Genomic DNA, 14,730 nt, shown 5'->3' with positions numbered 1-14,730 from the left:
GGCTGAATATATACATATTTTTATCATTCATCTTTGTTCACACCTGATGGATTTCTTTCCATTAGATAAATTCTTAGATGGGCTATTACTAGCCAACGTGGTATTTTCTTTTGCTTTTTGTAGTTTTTGTTTTGTTTTTGCTTTTCATTCATTCTGCCCTTAATGAATTTACATTCCTATCAGCTTAAAATGCAGGACCACTTTTTGTCCAACTTCATCAAAGGATAAAGATTTTTTTTTTTTAAGGATAAAGATTTTTAATCTTTATCAAATGTATAGATAAGAATAGTGTGTGTGTATAGCATTTTCATAGTCTGAATATTTTTTAAGAAATTGAATTTACCGCTTGAATTTGTCTCTTATAAATTATCTGTTTTTGTTTTCTATTATTCACGGTGTTGATATTCTTTTGTTGACTGGTAAGAGCCTTTCATTAGTAAAGCTAATTAAAGGCTTTGATCTATACAGTATGTTGTGAGCTTTTTTAACATTAATTGTCTGCTGTTAGTTTTGTTTATGATTTTTCAAACATACCACGTTACAAACAATAAAACTGCTCAAATCTAGACATGAAGCCCTCTCACCTACAGTGTTATTCCCAATAATATGTTAGCATACGATCTGTCTGGTTTCCAAACATGTCTTAACAATATATTTTAATTTAATAGCTTGGAAATCCTGCTATTATTGAAAGGTAGAGATCGCGTTGGGGTGTGGGCATTCCCAGAGAAGTTATTTTCTCATTCTTCATCTTGGCTATTTTTGATGGAGCTGTTAGTCTAGAAATTTCAGGTGTGAATGATCATATCTCTGTGGCTTAGTTTCATCACATAGCTAAGCATGATGTCAGTAAAGAAACACGCACCTGAGGAAACATCTCTCCCAGACAACTGCCATCATTCTCCATCCACCACCAGCAAGAGCTCACCATCCGAGATTTGTAAACCCAGTATCATCACAGAGTCCTTTACTGAGCTAAATGCAGTCTGGCCACAGGAACCTTGCTTCCTAAAGCTGTCATCACCAACCAAGGTTTTCATCAAGCTGCACACTGTAGCCACCAGCATCTCTAAGCCCTGTTGTCATTTCTGCCCTAGAAATTCTGACTCGGAAGGACTTTGCATGGGCCTTCTGTTGGTTTCGACGTCTACCTCCATCTTCAGCCTTGAAGTTCTGAAATTTGGCAATTCCATGACCCAACCATGACTCACAGAGCTGAACATGAGCATGAGAATTAAGGAAAAGTCCATGAAGAGAGAAGAGGCACATAAACATCTTATTACAGCTACCATTACCTCAAGTAGAGTACTCTGGATTGGATGATGAATCTAAATAAGTACTTTAGGGCTTTCAAAGCAGCAAAAAGCAATTCTGTCTTGCTGGAGTCATCTGCATTAGCCACATAAAAGTTCAGTACCTTGGAGAGTTTCCTTAAAAAGGTGAGAAAGAAATGTCAATGGGGCAAAGCGGTACTCAGGTTTGAGGTATGCTATCTAGGAAGGGAACTTGGAATACTGGAAACGCCAAAGTCACAACTGCTATTATCTCTTCTAGAATATGCCCTGAGCAAGGAAATTAACTCATCTGCAGCTTAGTTTCCTCACCACAGCTAGATTTGGAGCTTCCCTAATGCCTAGAAATAGGGGGTGGTTTCTTTCCCTTTGAAGGATTTTTAAAATTTTTTAACAGGATCAAGAAAAGAAAGGTAAAGGGATTTGAAACCATGAAGGTATTTTAATCTCCAATGTGTTCTACAGATATCTTCAGATGTTCCTGTAAGGAAGGGACTATCTGCCAAAAGTAGCCACCTTGTAAGAAGTTTGATTCTCTCCAGGGTGCCTAAACTCTTTGGGATCCACAAAATGGAGCCAGAGGGACACTCCATGACTGTGGAAGAAGCTCAAAGTGATGAGAACACCCATGGTTTCTGGGCATCCCACCAGATAAAACTGTGCTCAGATGTCAGACTGCTCTCTGTCAGAGGTGAGGTATTTCCTTAATCTTTTGCTAACTCACATATTTGAGGCCACGGATATTTTGACCTCTCTGTAAGTCTCTGAGCTTTGTAGTGCTAAGAAAAATCCACAGAACATGTGTAGAGCTGATGAAGTCTTGTAAATAAACCCAGATGACTACATCTAGGAGTGTAGCATTTAGCTCTGGGTAATGAGGGACCAGTGGTAGGATTTCCTCCCTTGTGGGTACTGCCTGATTGGAAAGTGAGGCTACCAGATGGAAAGAAACCTATCATGAGCGCATCTGCCGCTTTTCCCCGCCCAGCAGGCACAATGTCCATTGTGTTGGTTGGAGAGTCTGCCCCATAACACCTCTCTTTTGTCATTTACATTTTATAACATTTCTGTTACAAATAAATAAACATTTATTTTATGTTTCCATTATGTTTCCTCCATTCAAATAAAACAAAGGACTTTCTTATTTAGTTCAGAAAGGACATAAGGGATCGATGATCCCACCTGGCAAATCAGGTCAGCAGCCAAACTGATACATCAGCAAGAGCAGTTGGCATAATCTGGCATAAGCCACTGTCAAGGAGATCTCTGCTGGTCTTAACGACATTCCTGTCTCTCTTTACCACATCTCTTCGCAAGATAACTGGAATATGAGGGGGTGGGCTGACAGGCCATATACAATGCCATGGTGAGCTGAATGTGAGTTGCCTTCCTTAGTTAGGAACTCATAAATCAAAGATAGAAAGGAGGCTGCACTGTGGGAAAGGCAGACACCATTGTCCTTTGTATAAAAGAAAAATGGTGTCTTCTCATATCTTGTAAGTAATGAATTCTACAAAGCACTTGTGATGTGTGACTTAGTCTTGCTAAATCCACTGTTGGATCCCCTTGGGGTTCCATGCTAAACCAAATGACACCCATGCTAAACTCCTAAGATCCTGAGTATGATCTCTGTTTCTGACTGTGTTCCCTGTGGCTTCAACTCCTCATCTATAGATGTACTAGATTCTTCACTAAATATAGCCTTATCTCTTCTGGAACTTGCCAGAAGGCAGGGACTGAACTGAATACATTTACCAGGGTTTGAATACTTAGATGGTTTCCTCTTTCCACCTGGAAGCTTAGAACAAGATTCTACATGTAGGGGTACATTTATTCAGCTTATATCCCTTGCATTTTTTTAACAACCTAGCCCTAAGAGTACAAACTAATAACCCACAACAGGTAGTTCCCTTGAATACTTACACATACGCCAAAGTGGCACTGAAATGCTTGTAAATGTAGGTTTCGAGGACAGGATTAAAATGCTGGAACTTGATGTCTCCAATCAGTGAAATAATAAATACCTGCCAAAGGTGAAAAATATAAAGAGCAGCACTGTACGGCCCCAGATATTCAATAAGCCAGATGTTAACATCCTGGTGCCTTCTTTTCTTTCTTGACCATTTTTGTAGCATTCCCACTTTACTCTTCCAGAGCTGAAGTAAAGTCTTGGAGGGTTTTTTTGTTTTTTGTTTTTTTTAATTTAACATCAACAGAGAAGCGATCATGTGTCAGGCACTGAGCTAAATGCTATGAGGAATCTAGTAAGAGCCAGCAATCCTGGCGTCAGAGACCTCACTGTCTTAAAGAAAGGCCAGTGCGCAATCAACATGAGTCGAGGAAGAAAATGGGAGAAACAGAACAAAGATCCAGAAAGGGGACTTCTGTGGGAAAAATAAATTCTAACCCAAGGATGCAGCTACTGAAGTGTTCTATGACCTAGTTGTCCCGAGTGTGGCACGAGTGCCCTCAATAACTGAACTTCATCAGACGTTCCCCTCAACTTCCCCTTCTTTTGTCAACGTTATCGCTATCAGGCATGTAATCTACAAATAACCACATTGCACCTACTGATGACAGAAGAATGCAAAAGAAGGGCACAGGGGATGCTTGCATATACCCGCTGCTAGCTGTTCCGTCCCACGAGAACCTATAGACCTCCTCCCACAGAACCCACAACTGTTCTTTCCCATAAATCTGGCCAGGTGTGATCCTAGCTGTAGCTTTTCTTCTCTTTATCTTACATCGTTAACACCCTGATCCCTTCTTGAATTCATCAGTTTCTCCAAGCTGGTGAAAATACCTATTATTTCTTTGCTGCAACATCCAGGTAAATCTGCACAGAATTTTCACCCGAGCAATAAGAAAATGATGCTTGGTCTGGATGAGTCTGCTTCCTCCAGTCCACTACAATTTGTGCCCTTCCAAGATTTTAACGTCAGTTCTCACTGTCCAGATTTCTGGGTTTGGAATGGGCTGTATGTTTCAGTACTTGGTGTGGCATAGTTAATTGTCTGTGTGCTGTGTGTTGTGAATAAGGAGACTGATACTTAATTCTGATGTGTGAATTCAGTCTCCCTTGTACGAACACACAAGTACACACAACACGGCCACAATCAGCCTGGTACCTCCTGCCTTATAATTAGGCAATTAAAAAAAATTTTTAATGTTCATTCATTTTTTGAGAGACAGAGACAGAGTGCAAGTGGGGGAGGGGTCGAGAGAGAGGGAGACACAGACTCCGAAGCAGGCTTCAGGTTCTGAGCTGACAGCACAGAGTCCAATGTGGGGCTTGAACCCACTAAGCACAAGACTATGACCTGAGTCAAAATTGGCGCTTAGCAGACTAAGCCACCCAGGCACCCCAAAGGTTTATTTATTTTTGAGAGAGAGAGAGCGAGCAGGGGAGGGGAAGAGAGAGAGAGGGGACAGACGACCTAAAGCAGACTCCACGCTGACAGTAGAGAGCCCAATATGGGGCTCAAACTCACAAACTGTGAGATCATGACCTGAGCTTAAGTCAGACACTCAACCAACAGAGCCATCCAGGCACCCCTATAATAAGGCAATTTTAAAGTAAGTTAAAGCATTTCCTGATTTCTCATGTAAGAAAACACCTTTTTTATCCTAATGAGAAAAGAGAAAGCAGATCATAAAGTGAGATCTAACAGGTAACAGAAAAATAAGGGCTTTGAACGTAAGTCAGTTGTTTCTAATTTAACTTCTGGAATTTAGACTAAAGAAACTATCTGAGAGACCTATACAAATATTTATGCAGAATGATATTTGTTACAGTCATAAACTAGTTAATGTGTCTAACTGCTTACCAGTGCATCAAACACAAGGAAGTCGTAGGTTTCATTGTCTGACATTTCCATCATTATGTTAAAAAGTGCATCTAGCGTATCTTGCAAAAACTGAAGAAAAAAAAGAGGTTATTTCATACTTTCCATTCAGTTCTATACTGCAGAAATTCAGGGAAAATTCGGTTTCAATAGGAAAGGTTTAAAAATAGCATTGCTTAGAAACTGGCACTTATACATCCTGATGTAGATAACAAGTTTACATACACATATGATATATATAAGTATATATTAACATAATAAAATAGTATATTACTATATGTAACAATATGGTTAATTATATTATTCTATATTAATACATTAATAATTAATGTTAATATTATATTAATATTATATATGAATATATTTTTTGACAGAGAGTACCTGCGTACAAGTGAGGAAGAGGAGCAAATGGGAGGGAGAGGGAGGGAGGAAGGGAGGGAGAGGGAGAGGGGCGGGGGGGGGAGAGAGAGAGAGAGAGAGAGAGAGAGAGAGAATCCCAAGCAGGCTTTGAGCTGTCAGCTCAGAGTCCAATGTGGAACTTGATCCCACAACCCAAGAACCATGACCTAAGACAAATTCAAGAGTCCCCCAGGTGCCCCACAAGTTTTATATTTCTAAGCACTGATTTAATGTGAAATATTGAACTAGGGATACAGTGACTGTATTTCTAGGCCTGAACATACCTTAACGATCTCACCTCCATCCACCTCCATTAACTTCTTCAAGTTGTGTTTAATATTCTGGGAGTTCGAACGCCAATTTAACAAGCCCAACAGGTCAACTGGGAAGAACGACCACCAACCATAAAATTAGACACTGATTACTAGAAGAAGCAACCCATACTATTTCAGGATACCCCTGTAGAACTTTCTAGAAAAGATAACTGCTCTTGATAGTGACTAATTCCTTATGTATTTAAAAAAATTTTTATTTTCTCCTATCTAAATCAGAAAACCCTTGTGGTCTTTCATTCATCAGAGAAAAAAATTAACCAATAATAGAGAAGAACATAAAACTGAATTCCTGAATGGCATTTGCATTTCTGAAATAATGACATCATAGTCATACAGATGAAAAGTTGAAAAACAACACTTTGTTTTAAATTTTTTTTAACACTTATTTATTTCTGAAAGAGTGAGATAGAGTGAGAGTGAGGGAGAGGCAGAGAGAGGATGAGACACAGAATTGGAAGCAGGCTCCAGGCTCCGAGCTGTCAGCACAGAGCCCGATGCGGGGCTCGAACCCACGAACCATGAGATCATGACCTGAGCCGAAGTTGGAAATTTAACCAATTGAGCCACCCAGGCGCCCCTGAAAAACAATACTCTTAGGTAAACTTCCTACCTTTGATTTGCTGCATTGCTTAATTCGGTCCTTTGTCACTACGTGTGTCTTGGTGTACGCAGAGGGAAAAGGGAACTTACACGCATGTACTAATCCAGTGCTGTATCCAGATTGTAGACTAAGTTTTGTTTTTTCTTTTTTTGAGTTGTGGAAATGGAGGCTTTGTGAAATTAAGGTACTTGCCTTAGATCGCACAACTGCCAGGAAATACTATGAATGGAATTTAATTACAGATTTATCTGATTCCAAAAAACCATGACCTTGTTACTCTATCATACTGCCTTCCCAGAGTTCTTTAAAGGAACAGACAAGGGGGGCGCCTGGGTGGCTTAGTCGGTTAAGCGTCCGACTTTCGCTTAGGTCATGATCTCACGGTTCATGGGTTCTAGCCCCGTGTCGGGCTCTGCTGACTGCCAGCTCAGAGCCTGCAGCCTGTTTCAGTCTGTGACTCCCTCTCTCTCTGACCCTCCCCTGCTCACGCTGTCTCTCTCTCTGTCTCCTAGAAATAAATAAAACATTTAAAAAAAAAAATAAAGGAACAGACAAGGAAATGAGATAGGTTGGCATTTCAAAGGAAGGCAGAACAGACTCATGGTCCTTTGAGTAAGACTGGGACAGAAATCTTGAAGTGTATTTGGATTGAAAGTGCAGACTTTTGGATCGTTAAGCCATTTATAGCTTTCATTAATGATGAGCTAAAAAAGTATGACAGAAACAGGACAGACATCTGGGCTGTTACTACTTTATCATTTTGTTTAGTTTATCAAGTTACTCTTCTAATTTATAGAGCATTGCCCAATATAAGTAGCAATAGATGCTGTTTAATCAATGGACTTGGGTAATTATATAGAAGTTGCTGGAAATATATACTCTTCATTAGAATAGCCAATCTGCCTCATGAGTGGGTTTTTTTTTTCCCATTTTATTTGAGAGAGAGAGAGAGTGAGTGAGCTGGGGCAAGGGGCAGAGAGAGAGAATCTCAAGCAGGCTCCATGCTCAGCATGGAGCCCGACTCAGGGCTCAGTCCCATGACCATGAAATCATGACCTGATCTGAAATCAAGATTAGGATGCTCAACCGACTGAGCCACCCAGGTGCCCCCATGAGTGTTTGTTTTTTATTAGACTGTACACTTTACTCCCTGGGAAACCTCCAAAATCCAGTGCCTAAAGACTCTTCACTGTCAACAGAATAAAGTCCCAATACCACTCACAGAAGGTGGTAGGGCCCCACCAATGCCTTCCGGTCAGTCCACTGCCCACCATTCTTTTACCCCTCAGCAGTCAGACAGGCCAACTCACTATCCCCTAGACTATGGCATGCTCTGAAAGATCCATGTCTTTAAATATATTCTTCCCTTTGCCTGAAATGCCCAGAAATACTTTAATATTATGTATTTCGTAAGCCCATAATTGTATTTAAGATCCAGCTCAAACTTTATTCCCTCTGGGAAGACTTACCCAATCATTCTGTGCTATTTGGGCTCCTTCTTGCATATGCATATACCCACCCATACCCACCCATACACACACACACACACACACATTATAACCAATAAAAAAAGACACACTTGGTATTTTTTTGGCTCATCTCATAGACATGAGCCACTTGAGGGCAGGAACCACAGTGCATTCATTGTTACATGCTATCATAGTGCTAGGCACCTACTAGGTGTTTAACACATTTTCGAGGAAAGAATGAAGGGATGGGTGGAAAGGGAACTGGTGGCCCTGAGGAAGCTGGTAGTATGCTCAACACAATCTTCAACTGTATTCATTTGTTCAGCTAGCGTTTAGTAATAGACACTGTGCTAGGCTTATCCACTAGGTACTGTCTACTGTCCCATCTCCTATTTCCACCAGAGGGTAGGCAATGGTACTGCTCCATTCATTACTTCATTCCCCCAGATACTGCCTGAGGAGAAGAATTTTAGATGTTGAAGAGTCACCTGGCAGCTTTAAGCATCTGCAAACAACCCTTCTATCAGCCCTCAGGTTTACACCCTGGAAATATTTCCATGCCACGTCACTGCCCATATTAGGAATACAGTTGGCATCTGGTGAATCATAAGGTCCTTGGGCTAGAAAACAGGCAGCAGTTTTAGAGCAAAACTCCCTAGACTTCCTGCACTCCTGAGACTCATGCAGGTTGAGACATATACCTCTAGTTAACTCATGTCAATTGCTGCACAGTACCTCACCTACTGTGCGGATGTACCACAATGTGTTTGTCCATTCCACTGTAGATAAACATTAGAGTTATTTGTAGTTTCTTTTTTTTTTTTTAACATTTTTTAAAATTTAAGAGAGAAAGAGAAAGAGAATGAGAATGAGCAGGGGAGGGGCAGAGAGAGAGGGAGAGAGAGAATCCCAAGCAGGCTCTGCGCTGTCAGCACGAAGCCCAGTGTGGGGATCGAACTCGCAAACTGCGAGATCATGACCTGAGCCCAAATTAAGAGCTGGATGCTTAACTGCCTGAGCCACCCAGGCGCCCTTTTGCAGTTTCTCTATTTATCACAAACAATTCTGCCATGAACATTCTCATGTGTGTTCTGGTGTTCAGATACAGCAGCTTGTCTGGGGAATAAAACTAGAATGGAATTTCTGGATCATTAGGAATGACCATCCAAATGTTATCCAAAGTCGTCTCAATTTACTTACCACCCCAAACTATTTAAGAATTCAGGGTACTCTGAATGACAATCCCCATATTAAGGCTAGTGACTCCTTTAGGGAAAGGATTAGAGGTGATAATACTTAAAAAAGAAAAGAAAAATAAAGAAAAACCACAAGTTTTGGAGTTACGAATATCTATTTTCAGACATGAACTTAAGCAAAATATTTTAGCACTTTTATAATTCAATTTTCTGTTCAGTAAACAGGATAATAATAGCAACACTGATGCCTTCATGTGCTAGTGTGTTAGAGGGGGAAAGGAATAACCAGGAATCGCCCAGCACAGGGCCCCATCTGCAGGGACTTGAACTCCTTCTCCCTTTTCTGGAGCCACAAATCTATTCTCACTCTCCATAAGGACCCAGCAACAAATGATCCCATACTGAGTCTGATATAGTTTTGAAAAACTTAATACATGAAGAGTCTACAAGCTCCATTTGTAACAAAGTCCAGTGGCTCTTAACCTTTCGAGTTTGAATGGTCCTCATAAGACTAAAGAGAAATGCCCTTGGCCATGGTCTCTCTGTGAAAGAACACTACTGTCTTTATCAGTAAATGCCCTCTTCTGGTTGATGGTTTCTTACTGTTTTATAGCTTTTCTTTCCCAGAATACATTAAATTGTTTCCTTATGATTTCCATCAAATTAGAAGAAAGCAAATACATGAGCAGCCCATGATCCTTATTACTGTTATTTGTCCCTTGGAATGCCCTGTTTCCTCTGATGTTCAGGATATCCTGCTGTCCTTTTCACTTTTCCCACATCTGTCATCTCCCTCCACGGCCATGACAGTCCATCACTCCTCCCTGGTTCCAATGAATTTGCCTCTTTAAACTTTCTTTGGGGTAGGGTACTATATAAGACTTTTGTTTTGTTTCCATATGTTAAGATGGTTGTGTTTTTTTTGTTTGTTTTTTTTTTTTTGAGACCTAAACTCTAGGAATCGGGAAGACAACAAAGCAGAGGCCAGTTCCATCTGATGGAACTTTCTGGGATGACGGCGATGCTGTGTATCTGCTGCCCAACGCAAAAGCCCCCAGCAGTACAAAACCACAGAACATCTGAAATGGGACTAGTGGAAACAAAGGAATTGAATCCATACCTTCCTCTGAAACTAACTAAATTTCACAAGCTCCATGTGCCTCGTGGCTGCCGCAGTAGAACACCCTGGGTTTAGAACATCTAGGGGTGCCTGGGCGGCTCAGTCGGTTAAGCGTCCAACTTCGGCTCAGGTCATGATCTCACAGTTTGTGGGTTTGAGCCCCGTATCCGGCTCTGTGCTGACAGCTAACTCAGAGCCTGGAGCCTGTCTTGGATTCTGTATCTCCCTCTCTCTCTGACCCTCTCCTGCTAACGCTGTCTCTCTCCCTCTTTCAGAAATAAATTTTTAAAAAAATTAACAAAAAAATTTTTAGAACATCTAGAAGATAAGCAATGTAGATATCAGCAAATCAAGTGCTTGAGTTGAGTAAAGCTGTCAATAAGCTTCCTATAGTTTTTGACTGAAGATAATGAACTATTTAACAATATGGTTATATCTGATGGAAATTCCTTTTACTATTTATTTTAAATTAATTTTATATACTTTTATCACTTGCTTTATTTGAAGTCTAATCTCTGGAAAGCATAATCTACGAGATAAATGCTGTCTTTCTTGACTATATTTTAATAGTCTTAAAAGTACATGAATGCCTTGTATCGTCACTACCATGCTTAAAAAATATAACATTTTAGGGAGCCTGGATGGCTCAGTCGGTTAAGCGTCCAACTTCGGCTCAGGTCATGATCTCACGGTTCGTGGGTTGGAGCCCCGCGTCAGACTCTGTGCTGACAGCTAGCTCAGAGCCGGAAGCCTGTTTCAGATTCTGTGTCTCCCTCTCTCTAACCATCTCCTGCTCACACTGTCTCTCTCTGTCTCTGTCTCTGAGAAATAAATAAAACATTAAAAAAATTTTTTAAAATAACATTTTAACATCTCACAGTTAGAAGTTCAGAAAATAACAGAAAGAATACAGAAAATAAGAACCATCCCAACTTTGGGAGTCTTTCCTTTTTGTCTTTTTCTGTGTACATATAATGATGATGATGATGATGGTGATGATAGCTAATAGTCACTTGTTTTGCTTTTACTTATTTTAATTTACTTCAATCTTTGAACTATATGTCAGTCTTACTCCCATTTTATTTGTTGATTTATTTGTTTTGAGAGAGAAGGAAAGAGAGAGAACGAGCAGGGGAGGGGCAGAGAGAGAGAGACAGAAAATCTCAAGCAGGCTCTGTGCTGTCAACGCAGACCCCGACACGGAGCTTGAACCCACGAATTGTTAGATCATGACCTGAGCCAAAATCACGAGTCAGGCACTTAATCGACTGAGCCACCCAGGCACATCAGTCTTACTCCCATTGTAAAGAGGAGGAAACCGAGTCACAAAGAGATCATGTGACTTGCCCAAGATGAAACAGCTAGTGTCAGAGCTGGGACTTGAATCCAGGAAAGTGGCCCCACATGGTCAACATGCATCTGAACAAAAGTAGGATTATACCCCTCATACTGTTAAAATTCTCCCATGCCTATGGATTACATTTTGAAATATATTTGGCAGCTGCACATATTTCATTTAATCGCATGATAATGCCCCCATTTACTGGACACTCAGATTGTTCCCGCTATTCCCTTCTTACAAGTATCAGGAAGACATCTTCATATGTGAATCTTTTGGCTCATCTTTCACTATTTCTTTAGGTTTAATTTCTAGCAGGGAGACAGCTGGATCAAAGGGTCCAAATACATTTCAAATCTTTGATCTACCTTCTAAATCATCTTCCACACCTACTGTACCATTTTAACCTTGTGCTGGCCATATATCGCATTTACTTTTTCCCTGAGGGATTATGGCATGGATATAATGTTGTTATAACTCCTGTGAAACTCAGAATGTTTTCTGGCTTACTTTTTGTTTCTTTTTCTCAACAGACTTTATTTTTCTGAGCTGTTTTAGGTTCACTGAAAAATTAAGCACAAACTACAGAAGTCCCCACATCACCTTTCAGTGCTTTCAGTGCTCCCCAACTTCCCCTACCGATATCCTGTATTACTGTGGTGTGCTTGGTGCAACTAATGACCCCAGATTAATGTAGTTTATTAACTAGAGTCCACAGTTAACATTTGGGGTTTACTCTGTGTAGTACATTTTGTGGGTTTTGACAAATACATGACGACACACATCTGCGTATCCATCATGGTATCATATAGCATAGATTCACTGCCCTAAAACCCACCCTGTGCTCTGCCTATTCGTCCCTCCTCCTCTCCCGGGGGCCTTTGCAACCATGAAGATTTTCACAGTCTACACAGTTCTGCCTTTTTTCTGGCTTAATTCTTGGTGAGTGTGTTTTTATGTTCCCATGTGTATCGGCTCTAAAATTCACTCTGTTGAGTCTGGCCACTTGTCCAAATGGAAATCCTATCTATATTCTCTAGCCAACCATGATTCATCAAAACAAACACTACTGACCCTTTCGAAGGATCAGCCAACATCTGATCCCTGAGTGTACCTCACATCTTAACTGTTTTGTCTACCCCTTAGTGCTTCTGGAAGCCAGAGCCCCGGCCATGTTCCTCACCCAAATCTTCTCAGAGGCCAAAGGGACAGATCCTCTTATGCATCACAGGGCTATAGAATTTCTACAGCAAATTCCCTGCGTTCCCAATTCTTGGCTCACTCTGTTCTGCAGAATTCTGACGTGTAACCTAAGTTAACTGAATGCAAAGCCGTTACTGGGTATCAAATGCCGTCACACACGCAGGAGAAGTTAAAATTGATAGCAGGGGTTTCCAGAAGGAACAAAGTGAATTTGAATTGTTCAGCTGATTTAACGACAAGTCCCTCCCGGCTTGGAAAAAAAGTGGGAAAGAGGAGTCTCTATGGGGTTGGAGGAAGGGGGCAGATGGAATTCTTACAGAAAGCTCTCTCTGCTCTCGGCCATACCTGTTTGAGTAGGAGACTGGCTCTTTTTCTCTGCCAGTATCATCCCTCTACTACCAACACCTGTTGTTTCATCTATTATATGAGTTCTTTGCTGCCTTGAGGGAAGGAAACGTAAGACTTCTACAGTTTTTCCGCCTCAGTTAATGAAGGCACTTACAGGTTTTATGATATTAAAAAATACCAAAATCCTTTTCATCTTATTTGAAAGATAGGCAAGATTACCTCAGAAAGAGCATTAGCTACTAGATCAGTACTACCCAGGACACCCAGTGAAGAAAAGAGAGCAGAATCCAAAGCACCCAGCACTCCACCTCTGAAGACGCAGTCCTGTGTGGTTTAGGCCCCTGGGTCTCACAAAGAGCCCAAGGCAACCAAACAGAGGACTCACTGTGGTGTCGCTATGGTAACCACACACCTACCGTTCTGGGTGAGCTTTGTGGAGCAAATGAGGGTGGCGATCTGAAAGCTATCTTTTGTGCTATCCTTGGTTGGGGTAAAGCTGGCCAGGGTTTTGGATGCTTGGAGCTCTTTTTCTTCCATCTCTGCCTTGGTTCCAGGCAGGGTCAGATAGAATTTAGCATCCTCCATTTTCTTGTTGTCACCCTGAAAAGGAAGCATGTTAGCAACACCAACGATGGGCAAAATCTCTTAGATGCGAATAAAAATAGTTTCTATCACGAGCATCGTGCATTTTATCAAATTATACTTACATTCCTTCCAACTCTAAAACACTGTGATATTTTTTCAGGGTTTGAGCCCAGAAATAATTTCAGCACTGAATAAAACTGGAGTAAATTGTGAACTACAAACTGAGAATATCTTAGGTCTCTGCTATAAATATTAAAGGCTGAGGTTGGATTTCATTTTCTTCAACCTGTAAGTGGTCACAATTCTACCTCACTGGGTTGATAGGTTGACTGGATTCATTGGGAAGAAACAGTCTGCCATGCCTTCCAAAACTATCTGTGTGAACTAAGGAGCTGTTTAAAAGAAAGAAGTCAAAATAAAACTAAAAAAAAACAAGCATGGGTGCCTGGGTCACTCAGTCAGTTAAGCATCTCACTCTTGATTTTCACTCAGGTCATGATCTCACGGTTCGTGAGTTTGAGCCCCACTGTCAGCGCAGAGCCTGTTTGGGATTCTCTCTCTCTGCCCCTGCTCTCTCAAAAATAAATAAATAAACTTAAAAAAATAAAACAAACAAACAACCCAGGCAGATGCATCTCAAAGAAGCTACCAACTCTGTGATACTTAGATAAATGAGGCCTTCCCTACTTTCCAGTCTAAAATCTCAGTAGAAGTGATAATTCTGTGGCAGTTAAAGAATGAGGACCACACTGCTGGGGAAGGAAGCGAGGTCCCCTCACAGAGAAATGGTGCTTGGCTCTCAGTGATATGGAAACCACATCCTCCCACACCCACCATATCCTCACCAAGCCCAACAGTGTAACTGTTCCACACAGGACGATGCAGGGGAGAGGTGGGAGGCAGCCCTTAACTGTTCACGGCCACACAACGCCATTTGCAGGACAGGGCGAGGTGTCCTCTAGAGGACTTATAATAATACGAAGCACTCCTTCTAGAAA

At 41.1% G+C, this 14,730-nt stretch overlaps 1 protein-coding gene across 1 annotated transcript in view; it reads right to left on the bottom strand.

The window, feature by feature from the left end:
* Positions 1-14,730, bottom strand: part of DOCK5 (dedicator of cytokinesis 5) — a 216,426-nt gene that overhangs the window by 74,144 nt on the left and 127,552 nt on the right. The window contains exons 18-22 of the mRNA XM_039250418.1: positions 13,564-13,747; positions 5,821-5,918; positions 5,120-5,209; positions 3,216-3,316; positions 1,296-1,430 (exon numbers count right to left, since the gene is read on the bottom strand). Of these exons, the coding sequence (XP_039106349.1) occupies positions 1,296-1,430; positions 3,216-3,316; positions 5,120-5,209; positions 5,821-5,918; positions 13,564-13,747 (608 nt within the window). The remainder of the gene's footprint in view (positions 1-1,295; positions 1,431-3,215; positions 3,317-5,119; positions 5,210-5,820; positions 5,919-13,563; positions 13,748-14,730) is intronic.

Source organism: Hyaena hyaena, unplaced genomic scaffold, assembly GCF_003009895.1.
Source record: "Hyaena hyaena isolate Hyena2069 unplaced genomic scaffold, ASM300989v1 scaffold_370, whole genome shotgun sequence".
Classification (NCBI taxonomy): domain Eukaryota; kingdom Metazoa; phylum Chordata; class Mammalia; order Carnivora; family Hyaenidae; genus Hyaena; species Hyaena hyaena.
This window is presented reverse-complemented; position numbering and strand designations above follow the sequence as displayed.